This window comes from Microcebus murinus, chromosome 8 (genome assembly GCF_040939455.1).
Source record: "Microcebus murinus isolate Inina chromosome 8, M.murinus_Inina_mat1.0, whole genome shotgun sequence".
NCBI classification, from domain to species: domain Eukaryota; kingdom Metazoa; phylum Chordata; class Mammalia; order Primates; family Cheirogaleidae; genus Microcebus; species Microcebus murinus.
In genome coordinates, this window is record NC_134111.1 from 30,570,289 (window position 1) to 30,598,069 (window position 27,781).

Below are 27,781 nucleotides of genomic sequence, written 5' to 3' on the forward strand. Positions count from 1 at the left end.
GTTCCTTTTTCTATACCGGAAGCTATATTTTTGTGTTTTCTCTCTTCTTCCCCCATATGTATATGTATATATGTATGTATATAAAAGATTTCATTAGGAGAATTTGATAAGTTCTTCCAGGAATTCTTTTTGGTTGCTTATTTTGGTGCTGTGTGTACTTAAATATTAATTCTAGTTTCCTCTTGATCAGAAGCCTCTTTAAATATAATTTTTTTTATACATAGGGTATGGTTGCAGTGTTAGTCTTTATCTTGTGTTAACTCTCTCATAGGTGTATATAGATTTGTATGAGATATTTCTTTGTACCAGAATGAACGAACATCTACATGAATCATGTGATTCACCTTATTTTTTAAAGAAAAAGATGATGACTAATTTGAATTGCCATTTCTTCCCTCATGTGCTGCCTAATTTTTGCCATTATCTTAATATTTTAAGTGATACTTTGAATGATAGGGTAGGAATATGTTCATTCTTAGTACCTTTGCAAAATTACTTTTGACACTAAGATACTTAATGTTTCATAATAGGTTCTAAAGAGGATATAAAATGTTCTATAAATCGATACTTTAAAATCGGTTTTGTAAATTGATACTTTAAAATCATGAAGCATGTCTTTCAGCAAAAGCAAATGATGTACTAAATTATTATTGACATGCCAGGTATTATCTAAGATACAGGAAAACTGTTTAAAGTGATCTGTATATCAAAAGTATAAGGCTTTGTGCTAAAGTATTAGGATTAAAATAAGATACAGACCTTGATTTCATGGAACTTAAATGAGTCATTGAGGTCAAGAACATATATCTGGAAAGTTAGCAAAAACTACTAACTTAAGTCAACCTGATAGACATCAAAAGAGCAGTAGAAAAACTTAAATGTCAGTGTAGTTGAGAGGAGTAATAGAAAACTGCAATGTTGTAGAGAAGGCTTCTTGGGGATAGGTATAACAATTTGGGCTTTCAGGTTTTGTTTTAGGTTGTCTGTTTGTTTTAGGTTGTTTGTTTAGGTTGTCAAGTAAATACTTGAACACAGGAATATTTAAAGCAAGTTCTGTGGATGTTAAGTAGACTAAAGGAAGGTTCTTCCCATGTTATGTTTTCTATCCTTACCTTTCCTTCTTTCTCTGCTAATAGGAACTTCAGGAAGGTAGTGCTTTGTCATTGTTAACGGTATCATCCTCCTAACTCTTTTCGTTCAGACATGCAGACATCTTTTACTTCTTTTCTTTCCCTTCCCCTTCCTTTGTTTCCTGCTATATCTTCAGCACTAGAGACTCTTTAAAACATAAAAGGTACTTAGTAAATATTTGGTGAGTGAATGAATAAAAATTGGGGTGGGAATTAGGTTGGGAAAAAAGGTAGAATTTTGTCACATTATAGTTTTGAATGTTAGGCCTTAGGAGTTTGTAGGGTGGTATAGAAGAAAGATCATCGACCTGTGACTCTGGTGGTTTTGTTTCTAGTACTGGTTCTGTCATTAAGTGGCCATATGATTTGGGAAGTTGCTCACATTCTCTGAGCCTCAGGTTGTTCATCACTACCATCACAGCTAACATTCATTGAGCATGTGTTATTGGGTATGTTGAGCACATGCCAGGTACTTTATTAAACTCGGTAGATGGTTTAGAGCTGCGGTCCTCAACTCCTGGCCCTTGGGTGGGTACTGGTCTGTGGCGTGTTAGGGATTGGGCTGCAGCACGTCCTGCCTGTCCCTGGAAAAATTGTCTTCCATGAAACCAGTCCCTGGTGCCAAAAAGGTTGGGGACTGGTTTAGAGCTCATTATAACAATTGGATGTGTAGGTGCTGTTATTGCCTCTTTTTCAGAAAAAGAAACGGAAACTTTAGAAATTAAGTAATTTGCCCAAAATTACCTACCTAAAATAGAACGTGATAGAGCCAGGATGTGAACTCAGGCTGATTGACTCCAGGGCTCTAGCTTCACCATTATACTGCTTCATCTGTAAAATGAATGGGTTGAGAACTAGATGATATCTAAGGTGGATTACAGCTTTACTATACTATCATTTATTATCCCATAGGCATGGAGGAGTAATTAAAAGTTTTTACCTAAGGGAATATTATAAAATAAACTGTTATAAATCCCTTTTGTAAATACATTCCTTTAAAAAGATGATTTATCTGTGGTATAAGTTTAGACTTCATCTGTATCAGTTCTCTTAAAAATGAGGCTTTATGAATATTTGACATGTAGGATGTTTAGATTAGTTTCAAGTAACAGAAACCAAATCTGGTTACTTTAAGGATTTGGGGGATTATCTCAGATTCCAAGGAAGGGTCGAATAGTCAAGTCTTGGGAAGGCTGTAAGCCCTTCACAGAAAGTGATCTTAGTATTACTATTACTCAGCTCTAACAATTCTCAATTTTTTGAGAGGCAATATAGGGTAATGGTTAAGTACATATGTTCTGGAGTCAGAACATGTAGGTTTGAATCCTTCGGTAGGTTAATGTTATTTATAAAATCTCATGGGGTTGTTGGAAGATGAATTATAGTGTGCTTGGAATAGTTTGTTCATGTAGTATATTAGCTGTTATTATCACCATTGTTACATTGCTATCAGTTCAAAATTCCAGATTCCTTTTTAATTTTTAAAATTTATTTCAGTAGATTTAGGGGTTATAAATTTTTTTTGGTGTATGGATAAGTTATATTGTGGTGAATTGTGGGCTTTTAGAGTACCTGTCACCCAATAGTGTAGATTGTACCCAATAGGTAATTTTTCATGCCTGACTCCACCTCCCATCCTCCCCCTTCAGAATCTCCAATGGCCATTATATATCACTCTGTGTGACCATATATACCCATACCTTAGCTGCCACTTACAAATGAGAACATGTGATATTTGGGTTTCCTGAGTTACTTAGAATAATGGCCTCCAGTTCCATCTGAGTTGCCACAAAAGACATTATCTCATTCCTTTTTATGGCTGAGTAGTATTCCATGGTGTATATATACACTAAACATTTTCTTTATTTACTCATCATTCGATGAGCAGTTAGATTGATTCCATATCTTCGCAATTGTGAATTATGCTGTGGTAGACATACAAGTGCAAGTGTTTTTGATATAATGACTTCTTTTCCTATGGGATTGCTGGATCAAATGGTAGATCTACTTTTAGTTCTTTGAGGGATCTCCATACTGTTTTCCATAGAAGTTGTGCTAATTTACATTCCCACATTACAGTGTATGAAAGTTCCCTTTTCACCTTATTTGTGCCAACATCTATTGTTTTTTGACTTTTTAATAATGGCCATTCTGACAGGAGTAAGGTGGTATTGCATTGTAATTTTAATTTGCATTTCCCTGATGCAAAATTCCAGATTCCTGTGATAGAGCTTTATTGGTCTGGCCTGCATTAAGTATCTACCTCTAAGTCTTCCAGTCAAGGAGCAGGGCAAGTTAGTTATATGTGTTGGTAAGGATTACTCTCCCAGCCAGGGAGCTGCCCTGAGAGTTCTACTGATACATATGTAACATGATCAAAAGTTAGGAAGTTTTAATCCATGGTTTGTCCCAAGGTGAATTTTGTATACTTTGTGTGTTTTTACAAACCATAAATTTGTAAGGTGTTTTAATAAGGTTAGAATATTTTGTATGTGTTACATTTTAAAACGAAATTTGAATTAAGGACTATAAAAGAAATTTCCAAAGTCCTTTTAAGGAAAGCAAAACCCTTCACACTTATTAATTTTCAAAGTTGTAAGGAATAAGTTTTGTGTAACCTTGTAGAAATTATTTAACCTTCCTGGCCCTTAGTTTTCTCATTTGTGAAATAGAATTGGACTGAGTGACCTTTAAAGTACCTTTGGCTCTAAAAATGACTTGCATCTGTGAATTGACTTGCCTGTCTGCTGGGCATATTGTCCAGAATGCTAATTATTAGATGAAAAGAACCACAAATGAGACATTAAATACTAGGAAGATATTAATGCATACAGTTTAACTCTTTAGCTCTATTGAGATGCCATCAGTTTGGCTTATCGTTCTTTTTTTTATGAGGTTCAATTATATTTATGCACTATCTGATACTGATTTTTCCTAGAGCTTACTAGAGCAATCCACTCTGTGTATGTTTGGATATGATCATTTCCCTTGCTTTCATGAAATTTTTTTTCCACTATGTTTACTATTCTTATTGCTGTAAATGTTCTGAAGTTTGGTAGTACTTTTGGTCCTTACCATTTGAGCATTTGAGTTTATTTTAATTTTCTAATATCTCGTGCTTCTCACTTGACGATTGTATGTGTAAGGGTGTGTGTGTAAATATTATGTATGTATGAGAGAGTGCGCATGCATGAGAGAGAGAGTAGACACTTTTTTCCCCTGCTAGACTAAATGTCTTAAGGAAGGTATCATGTCCTTGTTTTATTCAGTACCTAAATAAGCCTGGAATATAGGAGGATAGCACCCCAGGCTCTTCTATCACTTGCTATCTTAGGTGATAGAAAGTTTGTAATACAGGCATTGACCATGATGCTGGCCACTTGGCTTAAGTTTGGCTGTATCACTTAAAACACAGCTCTGCATCTTCATTTAGTTTTATAATTAAAGTTGAAATAGAAAAACAGTAATGGGTACATAGGGACAGCATGAGGAAGATAGGAGTAAGCCTAGGAAAGAGACCAATGTAGATAGCAGAAGGTCCATTATGATTATTTGATTTTAACCTAAAGTTGATCCTTGATTATTTGCCTTGACTATGCTATTTAAGTGGAACAGAACTTCACATTTGCCTGTTCGTGATGCAAGACTGTTTCTTATGGGATTAAAACTGTGGAAGAAGATGGCAGTCACGTCTAGACTCTACTCAGCATCATTTCTTTATATCTGTCTGCTCTTAGGTTTCTTTTTGCCTGTCAGCTAGTATTGCTGTGAAGTTAGAGAAATGTTAGAGTGGAAGAGCCAGCCTGTCTGCTAGCTCTCTAACACATATCTTTACTTACCAGGTTGACTTTTTTTTTTTTTTTTATGTCAAAGGGTATGAGGCTGTTGGTTGGGGAGTTGACAGGCAGCACTCAGTTCTTCGATGATGTTGTTGGAACTTTGAATTGTGATTTATGCTCCATTCTTGTCCTCTGCCACTTTCCACATGGGCAAAGTGAATTACTTAACCTCATTAAGCCCCATTTCTTCATTCGTTTAATGACATGTATTTCCAAGGGTAAAAGGTTAAAATTTTTGTAAAGACTTAAGTTAGTGCCTTATACATGTAACTATTCTTTTTATTAACAGTTTTCAGTTATACAGGATAACAAATATGAAGGTATATGGAAGAGTAAAATAAATATGCAGAGTATCCCCATACATTATTTGATAAAGTTTCACATTTTTTCTCTTACCAATTAAATATATTTTTTATAGCTGCCAAACATTAGCAAATTAATATGTGTATTTTTCTCCTTATTTGTTTCCTGGCAAAGCTGTTAACAATCAAATTAATTAAAAAAATTAAAGACCTTGAAAATTAGTCTCTAAGAGAACTAAATCTTCAGCTAATCTTAAAGTAATAATTGGGCCTTGAATAAGTGATAATTAAATATTGTATTTGTTTTTCAGAATAAATGTTTTTTAGGTCATATAGATTAGAAAAAATAGATTTTAATGATGAAAATCTGTTCAGTGGGTGGTATGCACCAGAGAAGTGAATGAAGAGAGGCATTCTAATATACCAGTGAACTCTGAGATGAATACTTATTTTTGGAAACTTTAGAAAGTATGGTATTGGTGACAGTAGTCATGTCATTTATTTGATTCTTGAGATGTTTCTCAACTGGGACACTACTAGCATTCTGTTTATAGTTGGTTGTATGGGCTAGTCATGGGCAAAACAGGAAGTTTGTTACTTCTATCTTCTGCCTGTTAATTTCTGGAACATTCCAGTTGGGATAACCCCAAAATGCTTCTGCCCTCAATTTCCAAATGAGGACTGTTGTACCTGATTTGAGAATCATTATCCAAGACTTCTCAACCTTTTTTTTGTGCCATGGACTCTTTTGGCAGTTTTGTGAAACTCCTCAGAATAATGTCTTAAATGCATAAAACAAAATCAGATAAACCAATTATATTGAAATATAATTGTATCAAAATATTTTAAAATAGTTTTTAATACATTTTATTAACATATTAAGAACAAGACTTAGAGTTGGATCGTGTTATCTTAAATTTGAAGTAGTGATGAATTTAAACAGTATTTTGACAAGTCATCCACTGTAATATGACATGAAAAGATATGTGCTTTCTCTTGGTATCACTAATCACAGGTATTGCTATCCTATTTCAGGTATAATGCTGGCAAGCTAGGTATTTCATACAAACTGTACACTCTTATACTTTCATTGTAGTTGGGGATGTTTATTCATTCGGTAACTAGCCCCATGAACACAGAGACCTTGTCTGTTTTACCTTTGTATCCCCTATCATCTGGTGTAGGTGGTAGTTGTTCACTTTTATTGACTGAATGTAAAGCACTTGTTATGTACTTTAAACACAGAAAGGAATAAGATATGGTACCTTTTTGTAAGCAGCTTATAGGTCCAGTAGGAGAAAAAACAGTTGTATGCAGATAACTCCATATGAGGTTTAATATGTTAATATGAAAGAGGAATACATAAATTTATGTAATAGCCAATTGACTGTAATATACTATTGAATTAATTTTGACAAATTAGTCTTGAAATGATTTGCGTATGCTGAGTTTTTTACTTTTGTATAGGGAAGTTACTTCCCTATATTGTTACTTTTATATAGGGAAGTGTGGGAGTGTGTGATACCCAGTAGAGTTGTTAGAGGATTGAAACAATTTTTATGGTCTGGTGCAGATTCACCTTTTAGAAGAGGCAAAATTGAATTTAAAATAGTGCCAATTAATGAGTTCTGAGGAAAAGAAACTGTGTTATGGAGGCTTAAAGAAACAGTGTTGCTTGATCATTATACAAGTAATGCATAGATTTTACTTATTTTGGTTTAAAGCACAGGGGTTACTTTCCATAAAGAAAGTGCTTAGAAGAAGATTGGCTGTGCATTATAGGTGCTTGGTCAGTAGGAGTTACCCTTCAGCTTTATTTGATATAGTATAGTCACCTTAGAATTCATCAAAGCTTTCAAAATACCCCCAAGAGAAATATCAAAAGATTTAGGTCAGTGATTCTCAAACTTTAGCATGCATCAGAATCACCCAGAGGGCTTGTTGAAACACAGATCACTGGGTCTCATCCCCATAGTGTTTGATTCAGTAGGTCTAGGATGGGACCTGGGAGTTTGCATTTTTTAAAAAGTTCCCAGGTGATCCTGATGCGGCTTGTCTAAGGACCCAACTTTGAGGACCATCAGTTAGTTGAAGAGGTAGAATAGTGGTTCCTGTCCTGGCCACACATCAGAATATTTGGGATTCTTTTATAAAATACATGTGTAGGCCTTATCTTAGATCTGCCAAGCAAATTTCAATTTATAGGTGATTCTGGATTCAGTAGAATTGATTTGTCTAGGAAGAAAAAAAGGGATAGGCATGTGTGCCCGTGATCTGTGTCTTCTGCCTTACCATTTTACTACTCCTTTCAGAGTTTCTTTCCTTGTGATATAATTCGTTGGCTTTCAAACTTTCTTGACGGTGACCCATTGTGTGTGTATGTGTAACTGAAATAAGTGCATTTTGACAGACACATATTATATGTATACAATAATGCAGTAGATTTTCATAATTTGAGATAGTTATAGTCTATTAAGTTGCCATGGGCACAAATTATTGAATACCGAACCACGGTTCCTAGAAGAAATACAGGGTTAGCTTCCTGTGAGCTTCACAATAGTTTTATCATCTGATCAATGCATTATTTTGTCTCATGTGTGTTTCTGTTCAAAAATATTTAATATATATTGTTGATTCATTTACATTGAACTTACAGCCAACAGCACTGTAACTTATGTTTGAATGAGGTTATGTAACACATGTACTTTCTCCATGGGGCACATCACAGTTTTCTTGTCCTTAAGAAAGCTAGACTGCACTTCAGCACTACACTTGGGGTCCCTTTAAACAGTGAAATTACCCACAAAAAGCACAGAAATGTGAAAAACATGGCACTAAGTAAGACATGAAAAGGACACTTGTTTACATATGAGAGTTGAAACAAGAAGTCGGAGTGTCACCTTGTTTGACCTGAACTGGGAATGTATGGCAGGCAGGTGACTTAAATATATTACTGCTCTGCACATGTCTACAAATGACTGAGAAAGTGCTGCAAGTATTAATTTTGGTGTCACAAGTAAATTTTAGCGAGTAGGTAAATTTACAAATATGGGTGTTTGCAAGTAATGAAGATTAGCTATATGGGTATATTTTTTCCCTTTTCAGTTCTATTTTGTTAAAAGTAATTTTGGTCATAAACTACTAGATAGAGTTCATTGATTCACTAGTGGTTCAAACTGCAGTTTGAAAAACACTTCTCTGGTTAATTCAGCAACATGAGTTATATATTATTAACTGCTTAAGCAATGATAATTAGTGATATTAAACTATGTATATGTGTATAAAACTTTTTTCTCTTCATTTAGTAAATACAAGATATAATCTTGATGATGGGGAAATAGGGTTTTGCATCCTCAACTTTGTATTTGTAATAGATTGCTATTGTTGGATGGATTGTGTAGGCAGTACATGAGTGGTGGTGGTGGTGGTGGCAAGACTAGAGATAAAGCCAGTTGCAAATGTATTGGAAATGTGATTTCTAGCTATATATTTTCAGTAAATCTATGACAGAGTAAAAACAATTTGGATACCATGTGGATTAAGGGATTTTATTTAAGTCTTCATTTTATGTCAGGGTTTCTTAACTGAGGTTTCTCATAACTAGATAGACTTAAAAGGGTTCTATGAACCTCTTGGATTTTTTTTTTTTTTTGTAACTGTAGTTTCATGTTTTCCCAGTTCTTCCAGAGAATGATCAGACCTAGAGTAAATATTTAGACCATGAGGACTCATTTCCGATGGAGTAAATGACCTAGAGGAGGTTATCACATTGCTTTATTTTATTGTTAATCTTTATTGCAGATACATCACAATTGTACATTTTCTGAGAAGTCTAAAGAGGAGGAGGTATTTAAAGCTTTAGACTCAGTTTACACTGTTGTGAAATGCAGAATTCTACTTACTGATTCTTTGTTTTTACATGGAAACACATTGCTGAAGAATACAAATATATTGAATATAAGAAATATTCCTTTTAAGTACTAAAGTAAATAAATCTAGATATTGTTTGCCTGTATTACAGTGGAATTGTGTTTGTAAACAGTGGCATAATTAAAGTTACCTGACTTATTCTTCCTTTTATTTATTGTTAGGACATCATTAACAGAGCACATAAAGGTGTTAGTTCTCTAGGACGGTAAAGCAGTACACAGTTATCATTAGGAATGTACTCAGCTACCTGAGCATGTCTTGAGATGGTTAATTTCTCTGTAAATTGGAAAAATGAAACCTCAAAATATCCAGCTTATTTTATTCTGTTTTTGGAAATACCCCCCTCTATTATAACAGTATCATATATATTCATTTATAAAAAATTTCTGAATATGCAGGAAAAGTATGAAGAAGAAAACACAGATCTCTTATAGTTCTATTACTCTGAGATATCCATGGTTGACTTGTGGGTTACTGTACATCTTTCCATGCTTTTTTCCTTTGTATTTATATATGAGTAGATTGTGTGTGTGTGTGTGTGTGTGTGTGTGTGTGTGTGTGTGTGTGTGTGTCAGAGAAAGAAAGTGAGTTGTTTTCTAACCTATTCCTGTCAGATTGAAAAATCTGAGGACAGAATCTCTTTGGCTTAGCTTGAGTCATCTTGTCAATTTTTGGATTAGTCCTATTCACTGTATTCTGGGACGTGGGTGGTATCTGAGAATGGCAGCTTGCATTTGGATGATTGGTCTAAAGGGAGCTTGAGAGGAAGGAATAGTGGTTCCCCCAATGAGGGAAATTTAAAGCATAGATATGGTCATTAATTTATAGTATATATTTATATTAATTCATTTATAAATTAGCTTATAGAGGATTGACATCTTTATGATGTTGACTTCTTATCTAAGAACATGGTTTGTCTCTTCATTTGTTTAAGTCCACTTATGTATATCCTTCAGGAGTATTTTTCTTTCACTGGTTTTGTGCATTTTTTTTTTTTAATTTTTTTTTTGAGACAGAGTCTCTGTAACCTGGGCTAGAGTTCTGTGGCGTAAGCCTTGTTCACAGCAACCTCAAACTCTTGGGATCAAGCAATCCTCCTGCCTCAGCCTCCTGAGTAGCTGGAATTATAGACACGTGCCACCACACCCAGCTAAATTTTTCTATTTTTTAGTTGCCTGGCTAAGTTTTTTCTATTTTCAGTAGAGATGGGGGTCTCGCTCTTGCTCAGACTGGTCTCCAACTCCTGACCTCAAGTGATCTTTTCGCCTCAGCCTCCCACAGTGCTAGAATATAGGCGTGAGCCACCTCGGCTGGCCTGTGCATTTTTTTAAGTTTATTTTTAGGACTTTTACCTATTTGATTTGCTATTGTAAGTGACATCTTCTCTCCCATTATACCATACATATAACTTGTTATTGCTTGTATTTAAGAAGGCTGTTGATTTTTACATGTTAATTTTATATCTGCAACTTTACTAAAATATCTAATTGTACTAGTTTTTGCATCGATTCTCTTGGGTTATAGATACCATATAGAGATAGTTTAGCTTTGCATTTCAAATAGTATGCCTCCAATTGCCTTTCTCTATTTAATTCTGTTGGAAAACACAATACTCCCAACTCCATGTTAAGTAGTAGTGGAGATAATGGGCATCTTTTTTTGTTTTTGACTTTAATGTGAATGCTTCTAGTGTTTCTCCGTTAAATAAGATGTAGATTATTTTGTGATGATTTATAGGTATTAAGAAATTATAGGTATTATAATTGATTATAGGTCTTAAGATGATTATAGGTATTAAGAAAACAAGTAATATAATATTTATAATAGAATATATTATTCTATATATTCTATAGTACATATATTATTCTATATGCAATAGATAAAAATACATACATACATAATAAGTCTCCTTTTTTTTTTTTTTTTTTTTTTGAGACAGAGTCTCACTTGATTGCCTGGGCTACAGTGCCCCTGGCATCAGCCTAGCTCATAGCAACCTCAAACTCCTGGGCTCAAGCAATCCTCCTGCCTCAGCCTCCTGAGTAGCTGGGACTACAGGCATGCGCCACCATGCCTGGCTAATTTTTTCTATATATTTTTAGTTGGCCAATTAATTTCTTTCTATTTTTAGTAGAGACAGGGTCTTGCTCTTGCTCAGGCTGGTTTCGAATTCCTAACCTTGAGCAATCCACCCGCCTCGGCCTCCCAGAGTGCTAGGATTACAGGCATGAGCCACTGTGCCCGGCCTAAAAAAACTCTAGTTTTTAAATGTTAAGTAATGTAATGGTTAAAAATGTTAAATGTTCTCAGATATGTTTTTGGCATCTGTGGGATTACCATATAATTTTCCCCTTAGGTATATTCATTAGTGATGAATATTGTAATATTGAACCATCCTAGCTTTCCTGGACTCAACCCCATTTGGTAATGAGGTATTATTCTTTTTAAAAATGTCTTTGGTTTTATTATTCGCTTTCCTGTAAAGAGACTTACAGAGCTTTGGCGTCTTCTTGGCTAAAGGTAGCCACCCCATAGCTTCTCATTTTATCTTTCTATTTAAGCAGCCAGCTATGGCTGAAAGTAGTGATTTAGTCTCATTTCTAAATTTCCAGGAGATGGAATATGATTGTCCTAGTTCAGGTTGGATATCTAGTCTGGTCCAGTTAACTGTGGTTGCAGGTAGTGGGAGGTGATTAACCAGAACACTCCTGTGGGAAAGAATAGTAGTTTAGAGAGTTGGTAATGGGATGGACACACCAGAAGATATTTACTGCTATTTAGTATTTTGCAATAAGATATTCATAGCTATAGCTATCAAAATTCCAGTTTTACTGTACAGATTTTTTTGGTAAGTAGCATTCTGTCACCTGGATCACCACTGGCTTTCTTATTTACTCTACAGCAGCGGTCCCCAACCTTTTTGGCACCAGGGACTGTTTTCATGGAAGATAATTTTTCCACAGACGGGGGAGGGAGAGGATGGTTTCAGGATGATTCAAGATCATAACATTTATTGTACACTTTATTTCTATTATTATTACATTGTAATATATAGTGAAATAATTATACAACTCACTATATGTTGAGGACCCCTGTGGTCTACGGTACATGTTCCATGGTTACTTGGAACTAAAAAAGATCCTAAAAGACTCTCTGAATCACCTACCACCTTCAGTCCTCCAAAAGAGGAGGCTCTTACCCTTAGTATAGGCATACTGTTGTGTACTATGTGGATTTTTCAAAGAATTAGAACTTATATTACATATAAGGACATTTATTTCAGGCAGAATTTTGTATTTGAAAGATATCTTTAAAAAATAAATTTATTGAGGTATAGACTGCACATATTTAAAGTATGCAATTTGATTTATTGATATTTGCACATACCTGTGAAACCATTACTACAGATAATGAACACATCTCATCACCCACTCACTCTACCTCTCTGGTCTTCAGACAAACACTGATCTGCTTTCTCTCACTGTAGATCTGTGGTTTGAATTTTCTGGAATTTTATATAAAATATATACTTTACATAAAATATATATACAAAAGAGTATATGCAAAATATATACTCTTTTGCTTTGGCTTCTTTCACTCATCATAATTTTTTTTTTAAATTTCGTACATATTGTAGCATGTATCAATAGTTCCTTCCCTTTTTATTGCTGAATATTATTCCATTTATGTCTATATCACAGTTTATCCATTTACCTGTTGAGTGATATTTGGCTTGGCTGTTACAGATAAAGCTGCTGTGAACATTTGTGTGTAGATATCTGCTTTCCTTTGTTTGGAGTCAATAAATAGCTGAGAGTGAAATGGCTTGATCATACGGTAGTTGGATTTAAAAGGTTTAGCTTTTTAAAAAACTGTCAAACTGTTTTCCAGAGTGGTTCTACCATAAAGAGAACCTTGCTATTCAGAGTTTGGTCTGCAAGTTTGGCATTACCTGGGAATTTGTTAAAATGCTGAACCTCAGACCCCATCCTAGACCTGTGGAATCAAAATGTGAAGTTTTAAAAAGATCCCTAACTGGTTCACATGCATGTTTGAATTTGAGGAACTATGGTCAAAAGCAGTAGTACTTAATATTTTTTCTGCTGTACCATACTTGAGGCCTTTGACACATTTCTGTGAAATTCTCATATGGGATTTAGGAGATGCAGGATGGTTTTTAAAATATTTAACAGATAATATTGATAAGTGCAGAGTGGTCTGCCCCATTTGATGGCTGCTTCATAATGATTTACTTACAACAGTAAAGTGTTTTTTGGCTTTGCCCATTTCAGGTTTGATAGTTCAGGAACAATTGCTTCTCAGGCATTTTTCAGAAGTATTAATAACATTCTCTAACCTGACATAAATAATTTCTTATGGATAACAGATTCTCATTTTCTTTTTGTGTTATTTCCCTGGTGAATGAGTCAGTTTGCTAGCCATAACTTTTTTAATGTTCTTAATCTGTTTTTTTCACAACCTAATTCTAATTCTAATTCTTGGTTATTTCCGTATATAGGTATCTTGGATTTATCTGTAATGGGTTATCTGTCCACTCTTAGTATTCAAGACATGCACAATAATTTTAGAAATGACTTTGTAAATCAATAGGTGAAATAACTGAATATTAAAGAATGCTTTTTAAAGCCAAATATCAATAATTTATTTGGCTACTGTTTTGAATTTTCCCTACTGTTCATTTCCATTCTTGGGTGCATATTTAAGGTAAGCTACATTAATGTTAGTGTCACCTTTCTAAATTAGTGTTGGTATTGCATCATAGTCTTAATCAGCATGAGGAAATTCTTGATTTAAGACAAGATTTAAAAAAAACCCAACAATTAGATATGGGAACAAAAAAGGAAACATTTGTTGCTTTATAATTGAGTTTTCCAAAGTTGATTTTTAAATCATATATTCTAGAATTATAAAGCTTATGATAAACTATTTCTACACCGTAAGATTGCTTTCACTTTTACATTTCTGTTTAAGATACCAGTTACTCAGTATATTAAAGCTCCCTACCCTCAGCCCTTCAGACCCCTCACAGGCAGTTAAGACAGAAAGTGAAACTGAAACTGTTTCATTTAAGGTTTAACATAGCTGTTTCTCAAGAGAAAAATCTTTACCCTGTTATTAAATTCTAAAAGGAATTTATTGCAAATGGACACTTATCTGTTTAGGTGATAAATGTCTTTATAGTTTTACAGAGGAAACAGAAACCTTAATAATGTGACTATTTTATTGATTTTTTTTTTAAGCTAAATCCGATATGTTTCTTTGGGAAGCATAGTTAATGAAATACATATAATGTTACCTACAAAGTAGTATTTAGAATACTAGAGAAATGGCTAGATAGCATGTTCTTTAGGCCAGCGTTCTCCAAATGGGGGTAAAGGCCAGGATTTTTTTTTTATTTTAATTCACTGCATACTAATATGTTTATCAAGTACAATGAAAACACATTACTAAAACAATTCAATAAAGATGTAGAAAATACAAGTCCAAGGCCAGGCACAGAGGCTCACAGCTGTAATCCTAGCATTTTGGGAGGCCGAAGCAGGAGGATAGCTTGAGGCCAGGAGTTTGAGACCAGCCTGAGCAAAAAAGCGAGACCCTGTCTTTAAAAAAAAAAAAAGAAAGAAAGAAAATGCTCCACAATTTTTAATCATTGGTTTCAACAAATAAAATTATTCTGTCAAATTGCTTTAAAAATTTCTAAATGCTTACTCTAAATCTAAATCTCTGTACTTCTAGAGGATCACAGTCTGAGTAGCCCTGCCTTAAGCTGGTAGTTCTTAAACTGGTGGATCTCAAAGAGTAATTCCAAACCCACAGCATCACCCCATGGAAACTTGTTAGAAATGCACATTGTTTGGTTCCATCCCAGACATACTGAGTCAGAAATTCTAGTGGTGTGCTCAGCAATGTGTTGCAATAAGACCTACAGGTGATTCTGAAACACACTAAAGTTTGAGAGCCACTGTTGGACTTTAATTCTAAAATGCTAGTTATCTGGGCTTTTTGAGTAGGAACTGGACAGAGCTCTTAGTTTTTCTTTTAAAGAAATGTATTGATATAGTGAGTTACAGTGATTTAGGATGTAAGCCAATCCTGCATTACTGGATAAACCCCACTTGGTCATGTATTATTCTGGTAGTATATTGTTAGATTCTATTTGCTAAATTGTTGCTAAATAAGGTAATTGCATCTTTGTTCACAAGGACTTTTTATCTGTAATTTTCTTTTCTCCTAGTGTCTTTTTCTGGTTTTAGGATTAGAGTAATATTGGCCTCATAGAATGAGGTGGAAAGTAAGTTGGAAAGTTCCTTCGACTCTTCAGTATTTTGGAACAATTTGTGTGGAGTTGGTGTTGGTTAAATATTTGGTAAAGTTCACCAGTGAAGCCAACTGTCCTTGGAGTTTTCTTTGTGAGGTTTTAAAGTACAGTTCAGTTTCTGTAATAAGTACAAGATTAGGTTATCTGTTTCTTCCTGAGTGAGTTTTGGTAGTTTCTTTCAAGGGATGTGTCCTTTTCAACTAGCTATCAAATTTATTCTTATTATCATGAAGTTGTTCATAATACACCCTGAGGTGATGTTATCTCCTTTTTTTCTGATACTGGTAATTTGTGTCTTCTCACATTTTTTTCTGTGATCAGCCTGGCTAGAGGTTTATAAATTTTATGGATTTTGTTAAATAATTAGCTCTTGGTTTCCTTCCTTCCTTCCTTCCTTCCTTCCTTCCTTCCTTCCTTCCTTCCTTCCTTCCTTCCTTCCTTCCTTCCTTCCTTCCTCCCTCCCTCCCTCCCTCCCTCCCTCCCTCCCTCCCTCCCTCCCTCCCTCCCTCCCTCCATTGATCTTCTTTCTATTTCAGTGATTTCTGCTTTGGTCTTATTTCCTTTCTTCAGCTTACTTTGGATTTAATTTGCTCTTTTTCTAGTTTTTTAAAGTAGATGCTAAGATCATTGATTTAAGACCTTTTATTTTAATATAGGTGTTGAGTGTTGTAAGTTTCTTCCAGAGTGGCTTCTTTGGCATCTTACAACCTATTGCATTTTTATTTTCATTCAATTCAAAGTGCTTCCTAATTTCCATTTTGATTTCTTCTTTGATCCATGGGTTGTTTAGAAATATGTTATTTGGTTTCCAAATACTTAGCAGTTTCACAGAGATCTTGCTGTTACCATTTCTAGTTTAATTCCATTGTGTTTGCAAACATACTTTGTGTGACTTGAATCCTTGTAAATCCTTACTTAAACTTGTAATAATGGTTTAGAAAATGTTCTGTCTTGATAAATGCTTGTGTGTACTTGAAAAGAAGTTGCATACTGCTTTTGATGAATAGAACCTTCTATAAAAGGTTAGGTCAGGATAGTTGGTAGAGTTGTTAAAATCTACAATATCCTTGCTTATTTTCTCTCTACTTTTTCTGTTATTGAGAGCATGGTATTAAAATTTCTGACTGTAATCATGGATTTTTCTATTCCTCTTTGAAATTATATTAATTTTTGCTTCATATATTTTGAAACTGATATTAGGTATATAAAGATATAGGGTTGTTATGTTCTTTTAATTGACTCCTTTAAGCATTATGAAATAAACTTCCTTATCTCTGGTGATATTCTTTGACCTGAAATCTGTTTGATGCAAAATATGGTCACTCTAACTCTCTCTTTGGACTAGTGCTAGAATGGTATATAATTTTCTATAGAATTTTTTTTTTACCTTTGACGTATTTATCTTTATGCCTTTATTTTTAAAATATACTTGGGTCTTTTTTCAAATCCAGTTTGGTAATCTTTGGTTCTAAATTTTGTGGTGTTTTGGCTATTTACATATAATATAATTTTTGATATGGTTAGGTTTGACTCTTATCTTACTAGTTCCTTCTTTCTGTTTATTATTTTTCTGCCCTTTGGATTGAATATTTTTTATGATTCTCGATTTTGTTTCTATTGACTTTTACTTTATTAGGTGCTGGTATGCCTAGAGAATTTCACTTCCTTATTCTTTCTACTCCATTTCCAATACCCTATTCTTTCTGATTCTTACACGAACAGTTTTTATGAATGTTCCATGGGCACTTGGGAAGGAGTAGCATTGTGTGTAAAGTTTGATATATATGTAGCTGTAAGATCTGCTTTATTAAGTTGCTTAGGTTCTTGTTTTCGTCACCTTGATTTGTTTTATACTGATAGTGTGTATTAAAGTTTGCTCTTATTAGTGTGTTTTTGTCTATTATTCCTTGCATAGCCGGTAGCTTTTTCTTCATAAAATGATTATTATGTTATTTGATGTATGGATAGTCATGAATGCTAAATCTTTGTTGTGAGTTGTTGTTTTTAACATTAAAATGTGCTCCTTTTTATGGTCATGTTTAATGCTTTTGGCTTGAATTCTACTTGTCTGATATTTGGATTTGCTTGTATTTCTTATTGTCTCCATTTACCTGATAAACTTTTATCCATCCTTTTATTTTTGCCTTTCTGAACCATTTTGAATAAGCTCTCAACAACAATGAGCTTATTCTGTTTTTCTTTTCCCCTCTTCCTTCTTACATTTTTAGTTGCATTATTTTCACTTTGGGGGTTTATGTTTCTTATGTACAGCATATAGTTTGAGCCTTGAGTTACAAGCCAAATTGAAAATCTTTGTTTTAGTAGGTGAGTTAAGTCCATTCACATTTATTGATATGACTCAATATGTTTGGTCTTAACTCTTTAATAACATTTTATAATTTTGTGTATTGCATTGTATTTGCTATGTTTCTTTCTCTTTATACAGTATGTTGCTCTTTAGAAGGATTACTTTTGTTATTTGGAAAGGTTTGCATTTACTTATACCTCTTTTCTATGCCTTTAGTTCTCTGTTTTTTGTGTTTTTTTTTTACTTAATTGTATGTTACCTGGTTTGTCAGTTTTTAATGGCATATTTTAGCTTTCCATACAATAGTTGCTGCTGCTATACAGCAGTGAGCTTATTCTGTTTTCCTTTTTCCCTTTTCTCTCATTTTTAGTTGCCTTATTTTCATTTTAGTATACAGACATTTGTATGAGTCTTCTAGCTTTTTCCCCATCTTTAAGATATGTATAATTGTGCTGAAGTTTTCATCATCTCTTGGTTGAATGAAGCCAAGATGAAGATGGACTACACTGTCCAATATGTAGCCACTCGGCACTTGTGGCTATTGAGGACTTAAAATATGAATAGTCCAAATTGAAATGGTTTGTACATGTAAACACACACTGAATTTATAGACTTGGTATGGAAAAAAGAATGTAAAGTATCTCAATATGTTTTTATATTGATTATATGTTGAAAGCATAATGTTTTGGGTATGTACATTGGGTTAAATAAAATATATTATTAAAATTTCACCTATTTCTTTTTACTTTTTAAAATCTAACATTAAATATGTGGCTCACATGTATCGCATACATTATATTTCTGTTGAGCAGTGCTATTCTAGTAGATTCCTAGAGTCCTGTTTAGAATTCTCTAAGTTCTTTTACTACCCTTGATACTTGAAGGTAAACAATTTAACTGGATTTGAAATCCTGGCTAGATACTTTTCTTTCATCAATGATTCTGGAAGGGCTACATTGATACTTTTTTACTTTATATGTTGTTTTTGAAGTATGATTCTTTTGGGCTTGCAAGTTATTTTAAATATGATAATATATACCCTTGTCATATATTCATTATAATAATAGATATTGTTGATGTTACTATTATTATTGTTTAGTTGGAGGCCTTGAGGATTTTTTACATTATTTTGAAATAGTTTTATCCAAATACGTCTTATAGTTGGTTGTTCTGAGTAACTTTGTCAGATGTTTGATGGGTTTTGTGTGGGTGGGGGGGGACACACACTACAAAATTTGCCATCTTAATCATTTTTAAGTATACAACACAGTGATGTTAACTGTATGTACATTGTTGTACAACAGGTCTCTAGAACTTTTTCATCTTGCAAAGCTGAAACTCTGTATCATTGAATAACAACTCTCCATTACTGCCCACCAGGCCCTGAAAGCCACCATTCTGTTTGTTTCTATGAGTTTGATTACTTTAGATACCTCATAAATGACATAGTGAAGTATTTGTCTTTTGTGGATGGCTTATGTTGCTTACCATAATGCCCTCAAGATTCATCCATGTTGTACTCAGAATCCTGTAGACAGGATTTCCTTCTTCTTGAAGGCTGACTAATATTCCATGATATGTACATGCCACATTTCCTTTATCTATTCATCAGTCCATGGACATTTGGGTTGCTTCCACATCTTGACTATGTGAATAATGCTGCAGTGGACATGGGTGTGCACATCTCTCTTCAAGATCCTGTTTTCAAATTCTTTTTGGACATATAAGTGGGGTTGCTGGATCATATCATAGTTCTATTTTTAAATTTTTGAGGAACTTCTATACTTTTTTCCATAGCAGCTGCATCACATTACATTCCTACTTACAGTGTATAAGAGTGCTACTTTGTCCACATCCTTGCCAATGTGTAATTTTCTGTTTGTTTGATAGTGGAAGGTGAGATCTCATTGAGGTTTTGACTTGCATTTCCCTGTGCATTTTCCTGTGTTGTGATGTTGAGTATCTTTTTGTATGCTTGTTGGCCATTGTATAACTTTTTTAGAGAAATGGTTATTCATATCCTTTGCTCATTTTTTTTTTTTTTTTTTTTGAGACAGAGTCTCGCTTGTTGCCCAGGCTATAGTGAGTGCCGTGGCGTCAGCTTAGCTCACAGCAACCTCAAACTCCTGGGCTCAAGTAATCCTTCTGCCTCAGCCTCCCGAGTAGCTGGGACTACAGGCATGTGCCACCATGCCCGGCTAATTTTTATATATATATATATTAGTTGGCCAATTAATTTCTTTCTATTTTATAGTAGAGACGGGGTCTCGCTCGTGCTCAGGCTGGTTTTGAACTCCTGACCTCGAGCAATCCGCCCGCCTTGGCCTCCCAGAGTGCTAGGATTACAGGCGTGAGCCACCACGCCCAGCCTTTGCTCATTTTTAAATTGAGTTTTTTTCGTTGTTTTCTTGAGTTTTTAGTTCTTTATATATTGTAGCTGTTAGCCCCTTATCACATATATGGTTTGCAATTTTTTTTTCCAACTGTGTAGGTTGCTGTTCACTGTATTGATTGTTTCCTTTGCTCTGTAGAAGTTTTAAAATTTGATGCAGTCCCATTTGTCTGTTTTTGCTTTTGTTACCTGTGCTTTTGCTGTCATATTCAAGAAATTGTTGTCAAATCCATTGTCATGAATCTTTCTCTCTGTATTTTCTCCTGGGAATTTTATAGTTTCTGGCCTTATGTTTAGGTCTTTAATCCATTTTAAGTTAACTCTGGGGAACTTTATTATTTCGCATGTGGACATTCAGTTTTCCCAGCACCATTTGTTGAAGAAACTATCCTTGCCTCATTGTGTAGCACTGGCACCCTTATTGAAGAACATTTGACCATATATGTGATGGTTTATCTCTGGGCTCTCTGGTCTGTTCTGTTGGCCTATGTATGTCTGTGTTTTATGCCAGTACCATAGTGTTTGATTACTGTTACTTTGTAATATGCTTTGAATCAGGAAATTTGAGACCTTCAGCTTTGATTTTCTTTCTTAAGATTGTTTTGGCCATTTGTAGACCTTCAAAATGCCGTATGACGATTAGAATACTTTTTTGTATTTCTGCAAAAAATGCCATTGGGATTTTGATAGAGATTGCATTGAATCTGTAGATTACTTTGGGTAGTATGGACATTTTCCAACCCATGAACATGGATTGACTTTCTATTTATTTGTGTCATCTTTAATTTCTTTCAGCAATGAGTTTTAGTTTTCAGTGCACAAGTCTGTTGCCTCTGTGGTTAAGTTATTCTTAAGTATTTTATTCTTTTTGTTGCTATTGTAATAGGATTTTCTTAATTTCCTTTTTAGATTATTCATTGTTAGTGTATAAAAAGGCAGTTGATTTTTGTGTTCATCTTATATCCTGCATCTTTGCGGAATTCATTTATTAGTTCTGACTGGATTCATTTATTAGTTCTGTGTGTCTCTGTGTGTGTGGAATCTTTAGGGTTTTCTACATGTCATCTGTGAACAGAGATAATTTTATTTTTTCCTTTCAAATTTAGATGCATTTTTTTTTTCGGTACTATATTGAATAGAGGTGGTTAGAGTGAGCTCATTTGCCTTATTCCTGATCTCAGGGGGAAAACTTTCAGTGTTTTGAGTATGATGTTAGCTGTGGGCTTTTCATATATGGCCTTTATTATTTATGTTGAGGTAATTGCCTTCTATTCCTATTTTTTTAAAGTGTTTTTATCATGAAAAGTTGTTGAATTTTGTCAAATGCATTTCCTCCATCAGTTGAGATTATCATATGATTTTTGTCCTTTGTTCTGTTAATGTAATGTATTGTAGTGATTGCTTTTCGTATCAAACCAACCTTGCATTCCAAGAGTATATCCTACTTGGTTATGGTGTATAATCCTTTTAATATCTTGTTGAATTTGGTTTGCTAGCATTTTCTTGAGAATATTTGCATCACTATTCACTGGAGATATTATTAGTCTATAGTTTTCTTACAGTATCCTTGATTTTGATATCAAGGTAAGGCTGGTCTCATAAAATGAGGTTTGGAAGTGTTCTTTCCTCTTCAGTTTTTTGGAAAAGTTTTAGAAGAATTGGTGTTCATTCTTTATGTTTAATAGAATTAATTCTCCAGTGAAGCCATCTGATCCTGGACTTTTCTTTTTTGGGAGATTTTTGATTACTGATTCAGTCTCCTTACTAGTTATGTCTGTTCAGATTTGTTATTTTTCATGATTCAGTCTTTCATGATTCAGATTTGTTTCATACTGAAACAAATTTCAGTATGTTTCTTGAAATTTATCCATTTTTCTAGGTTGTCTAATTTGTTGATATATAATTATTCATACTAATCTCTTATGATCTTTTTTATTTCATGGCATGAATGGTAGTGTCTTTCTTTTCTGATTCTTTTTTCCCTTTTTTTTCTTAGTCTTGGCAAGGGTTTATCGATTTTTGTTCCTCTTTTCAAAGAAAAATCCAACTCTTAGTTTTGTCCATTTTTTTTTTCTATTGTATTTCATTTATTTCTACTGTAATCTTTATTATTTGTGTTTAGTTTGTTCTTCTTGTTCTAGTTCCTTGAGGTGTATAGTTAGGTTGTTGATTTGAATTTTGTTTGTTTTTTATGTAGGCCTTTACCACTATAAACTATCCTCTTAGCACTGCTTTTGCTACATCTGTAAGTTTTGGTATGTTCTGTTTTCATTTTCTAATTTCCCTGTGATTTCTTTGACCCATTGGTTGTTCAAGAGTGTTGTTTAATTTTCACATATTTGTGAATTTTCCAGTTTTCCTTTACTGTTGATTTCTAGTTTCATTCTATTGTGGCCAGAAAAAATACATGATATGATTTCAATCTTAGATTTTTGTTAAGACCTTTTTGGTGGCTTAACATGTGCCCTATCCTAGAGAATGTTCCATTTGTGCTCGAGAATGTGTATTATGCTCTGTTGGTTGGAGTATTCTGTATATGTCTGTTAGATCCAGTTGGTCTATAATGTTGTTCAGGTCCTCTGTTTTCATTCACCTTCTGTCTGGTTGATCATTATTGATTGTGTGGTATTGAAATCTCCTATTATTAATACTATTGTGTTACTGTCTATGCCTCTTCAATTCTGTCCACATTTGCTTCATGTAATTGGGCATGTTTGGTCCATGTTTCTTTGTGATTGTTACAGCTTTCTGGTGAACTAACTAATTTATCATTATGTAATGCCTTTCTTTGTCTCTTTTGGTAGTTTTTGACTTAAAGTCTAGTCTGATAGAAGTATGGACATCTCTGCTTTCTTTTGGTTGCCACTTATATAAAATATCTTTTTCCATATTTTTATTTTCAGCCTATGTATGTCCTCTTATGTCTAAAGTGAGACTCTTAAAGATAGCATGTGGTTGGAGTTTTTTGGTTTTGTTTTGTTTTTCTCATCTACTTTAAGTCTTTTGATTGGGAAAGTCAATCCATTTTACATTCAAAGTGATTACTGATAGGGAAAGACTTAGTATTGTCATTTTGTTATTTGTTTTTTGTATGTCTTGTAGTTGATTTGTTCCTCTTTTTTCCTCTCTTGCTGCCTTCCTCTGTTTTTGATTGATTTTTTTGTCTACTGACATATTTTCATTTTTAAAAATAATTTTGTACAGCTTCTATAGGTATTTTTTATATAATTATCATGAGGATTACATAAAACATCATACAGTTCTAACAGTCTAAAAACTTATAACTTAATTTCAGTCATACTAAAACTATTTCCCCATACCAGCACTTTGTTATGAATGTCAAAATTATATTTTTAAAATATTTTGTAAGGATTAATAATAAGGTTTTATAGTTATTTTTTAAGTGTGTTTGTCTTTTAAGTTGTATACCAGAATTAAAAATGATCTGCACACCATTGCTATAGTGTTATAGGATTCTGTGTTTGTCTATATATTTACCTTTACCTAAGTTTTATATTTTTGTATACTTTCTTGTTGTCTGTCATCCTTTTGTTTCAACTTAAAGGACTCCCTTTAGCACTTCTTGTAAGGCAGGTTGAGTTGTGATGAACTCTCTCAGTTTTTATTTATCTGGGAAGCTCTTTGTCTTTCATTTTTGAAGGACATTTTGCCAGATAATATTGCTCTTGTTTGGCAGTTTTTTCTCTCAGCCCTTTGACTATATTATCCCATTCTTTTCTGACCTGTAATGTTTCTGCTGAGAAATCCATTAATCTTACAGGATCTCCTTTTACATTACTAGTTGTTTTTCTCTTGCTTTCAAGATTCACTTTGTTTTTGACATTTGACAGTTTAGTTTTTGTCTCAGTGTGGGTATCTTTGAGTTCATCACAGTTGGAGTTCTTCCAGCTTCTTGAATTTGAATGTCCATTTCCTTTATCAGATTTGGGAAGTTTTGGGCATTTATTTCTTTAAATAAGCTCTCTGCCTTTTTCTCTAACTTCCTTCTTAAACTCCTGTAATGTGTATGTTGATCCACTTGATTATGTCCCATAAGTCTTTTATACTTTCTTCAATTTTCTTTATCCTATTCTGTTTATGTTCCTCTGCTGCAGTTAATTTCAAATGACCAAATAATCTGTCTTTGAGTTTGCTGGTTCTCTGTTCTGCTTGATCACATCTGCTCTTGAACCTCTCTAATGAAGTTTCCAATTCACTTATTTTATTCTTCAGCTTTAGAAATGCTATTGGATCTCTCTTTTTTTTTTTTTTTTTTTTTTTAGGATATGGTCTTATTTATTATTTAACTCAAAAAATCTTATTTTTGGCTCGACTCAGACTTAGAAGTAGATGCTCTCAGAGAGGACAGCCTACGTCTCTTGGCAATCTGTTCCTGGTGCTTTTCTTTGGCCTCCTTCATTCTCTTAGCCAAAAGTTTAGCATATTCTGCAGCCTCTTCCTTATTTTTCTTAGCGTGCTGCTTCTTCAGAGCAATACGCCGGCGTTTATGTTGCAGGACACGTGGAGTTACAAGTCGCTGAATCTTGGGTGCTTTGGTCCTAGGTTTCTTACCTTCTTTATTTAAGGGCTTCCTCACAACCTCCTGGCGAACATCATCTTCTTTAGACAGATTGAAGAGTTTGCGGATTCTGCTAGCTCTTTTGGGCCCCAGACGACGAGGTACTGTAGTATCAGTCAGTCCAGGGATATCCTTCTCCCCTTTTTTTACAATAACCAAGTTGAGAACACTCAGGTTGGCATCCACAATACAACCACGAACAGATTTGCACTTTCTTTCTCTAGTTCTCCTTGGTTTGTAACAGGAATGCCCCTTACTCAGTAGCAGGCGAACACAGCCATGGGTCAAGACACCCTGCTTCATGGGGAAACCTTGCTTGTCGTTCTCACCACTGATTCGGACCACATAACCCTTCCATTCTTCACCCAGAGCGTCGGCAGCAACTTCCGTGGCCATACGCTTCTCATAGAAAGTACGAAGTTTGTGTTCATCGTCCACTTCAATGAGTTTCTGGCAGCCAGTGGCTGGGAAGGAGATATTCAGCTTCATCGTGAAGCAGCTGATTGCCTCCGAGGCGCCACAAAAAGAGCTATTGGATCTCTTTAAAAATAATTTCTTTTTGTTTATTGTCATCTTACACATGCATTGTTTTCCTGATTTCATCTACTTGTCTATTGGTGTTCTCTTGTGGTGCCTTGGTCTTCTTTAAGACAATTATTTTGCATTCTTTGTTAGATAATTCATGCATTGCTGTTTCTTTAGGGTTATTTTATGGAGATTTATTTTCTTCCTTTATTGGACCATGTTTCCCTGCTTCTTTGTGTGTTTTCTTATTTTTGGCTATGATTTGTACACTTAAAATCAAGTACTTCTCCCAGTCTTTACAAACTGGTTTTGTAGGAGGGAACACCTTCACCAATCAGCCCGCTAGAGATTCTGAGGACCTCTCAAATTTTTTCTGGAGATGCATCTTCTTTGTACATGTGTGTGATTTCCTGATTAGAGAGATTTGCTTTCTTTTTCAGGTGCTTGTAATCTTACTTCCTTTGGTATCTGTTTTGTGGTACTGCAGGTTCTCTGTTGCTGCAACAAGCTACTGAGCTCTTTCATTCTCTGTAGCTCCCAGATATCCAAAGTATGTTGTGTGTGAGTCAGTACTCAAAGTCAGGCAAGGCAGAATCAGTCCCTTGGGCACTCCACCAGATGGTGGGAATGTTGGGTGCATGTTCCACTCATCCATTTCCTTCCAAAAGGAGAAGCCTGTTAACTGGACATTCTTTCCTCATCATACCAAGTTGTACCAGCTTTTGTCTGCAGTGCTTCAAAAAGCTGCTGAGCTCTCAAAAGTTCTTGGTGGACCCCAGGTATCCAAAGTGTATCAGTCCTTCAGGCAGACCCCCTAAACACAGAATGTGTATTTGACATACATTCCACTCTTCTCCTGAAGGAGAAGCCACGAGTTGTGCTTTTGTTCCCAATTGTGCCAGTGTGTGCTGGCTTAGTGGAAAGACTACCATGATTGAAATGGCTTTTCTTACCCATTTCAATATGACTGAGCTTGCCTGGAATACTACAACTTCTGAACTTGTTTCTGGATTTCTTAAGGCTTTTTGGACTATATATTCTGAAGTCAGTGTGCATGTGAGGAGATGAGGTCTGAGGCTTACTATGCCTCCATCTTGCTCTCTGATGGGCTTCTTTGGTGTATATTTTATATTGTCTTTTATTGCCAGGTTTTCTTGGAATATAGTTTTAAATATTTGTTGTGTTGCATTGTTTTGTTTTCTTTAGGGATTCCAATTATATGAATGTCATTCCTTCCTTGCCTATTTTGCATTCTGCCTACCACCTTTTTTCCTACTCATTTTACTTCTCTTTTTATCTCATTTTCATTCAGCTGGTTATTTGACCCACTTAATGCAGCACACTTACTGGGATTTTTTTTTTAGTATTTTTTCATCACACTTCTAATAATTTTAGTCATCATCTTTGAGGTAATTTTTTCTTTTCCTTTTCTGAGTTTTCACATTTCTGAGTCTCCTCCCCCACCCCCGTGTTCTTATTTTTTTAGTTTATGATTCAAGGTGATATTTTTTATATCCTCAGATGCTGCTTTTGAGTATATTTAAGTTTGGAGCATTTTTCTTGAAGTTTTCTTCTCTCACTAGCCCCAGAATGAGGGGAGTTCATCAGCAGAGATATAGTTGAATCTTATCTTCTGCTTTTTAAATAATTGAATACATTTATTACATTTTCTTCTGTCTATTTTTGTAGATTTGGGGTGGTTCACAACTGTCCTAGTTCAGTGGCATCTGTCTGTGTAGAATGATTGGCTTTTGAGGAATAGACAAGAAAGGACTTTTCTCATTCTAGTTCTTTCTAACATTTTTAAATCTTGGTTTTCTGTGGGACAAATGTGCTCAGTTTTTACCCTTTCCACTTTTCCTTTTGATTTTAGTTTCCCAGAATTTTATTGCACTCTCCTTGTGCTGATGGCTCCTGATTTCTTTCTTGTCATTGTGAGTGTGTAAGTATTTTAGTCCTTTACTGTGAAGTTTAATAGGGAGGTGGTATTTGATATAGACATTCAGTCAGCTATCTTTAGTTGGAAGTTTTGCATGTGAGCTCTTTAAATACCAGAGAATGGTCTTTGTGTATGTAGCCTAACTCAACGGACAAATTCTGAAAGCATAAGTTTGGTAAAATGGAAACAAGCCAGACAAGTCAGGAATCAAATTTCAGCCTCGTTGATTTCTACCAGTGTGACCAGAGAACCTTAGTTTACTCATTTGCAAAAGAAAACACAAATTTTTCTTGGTACTCATTGTATATGACTAAAAGATGTAAACCTATTCATTTAGGTTTTTTCCCTTACTCTGCTTTAATGATTTACCATATAATTTCCTGTTTCACTAGCAAAAATATAAAGTAAAGAGAATGTATAATGTCTTTAATGAAAACATGCAAAAAATGTCTAGGTGTAATAACAGTAGGTTTTAAAAGGATATTTTGGAATGTCAA

At 34.4% G+C, this 27,781-nt stretch overlaps 2 protein-coding genes across 2 annotated transcripts in view; one reads left to right on the forward strand and one right to left on the reverse strand.

The window, feature by feature from the left end:
• EPC2 (enhancer of polycomb 2) overlaps positions 1-27,781 on the forward strand; it is a 119,827-nt gene that overhangs the window by 4,519 nt on the left and 87,527 nt on the right. The window lies entirely within an intron of this gene.
• Positions 24,527-25,334, reverse strand: LOC105857639 (small ribosomal subunit protein eS6-like). Its single transcript, XM_076005514.1, has one exon. It carries the CDS (start codon positions 25,307-25,309, stop codon positions 24,560-24,562), a length of 750 nt encoding a protein of 249 aa, XP_075861629.1. The 5' UTR covers positions 25,310-25,334; the 3' UTR covers positions 24,527-24,559.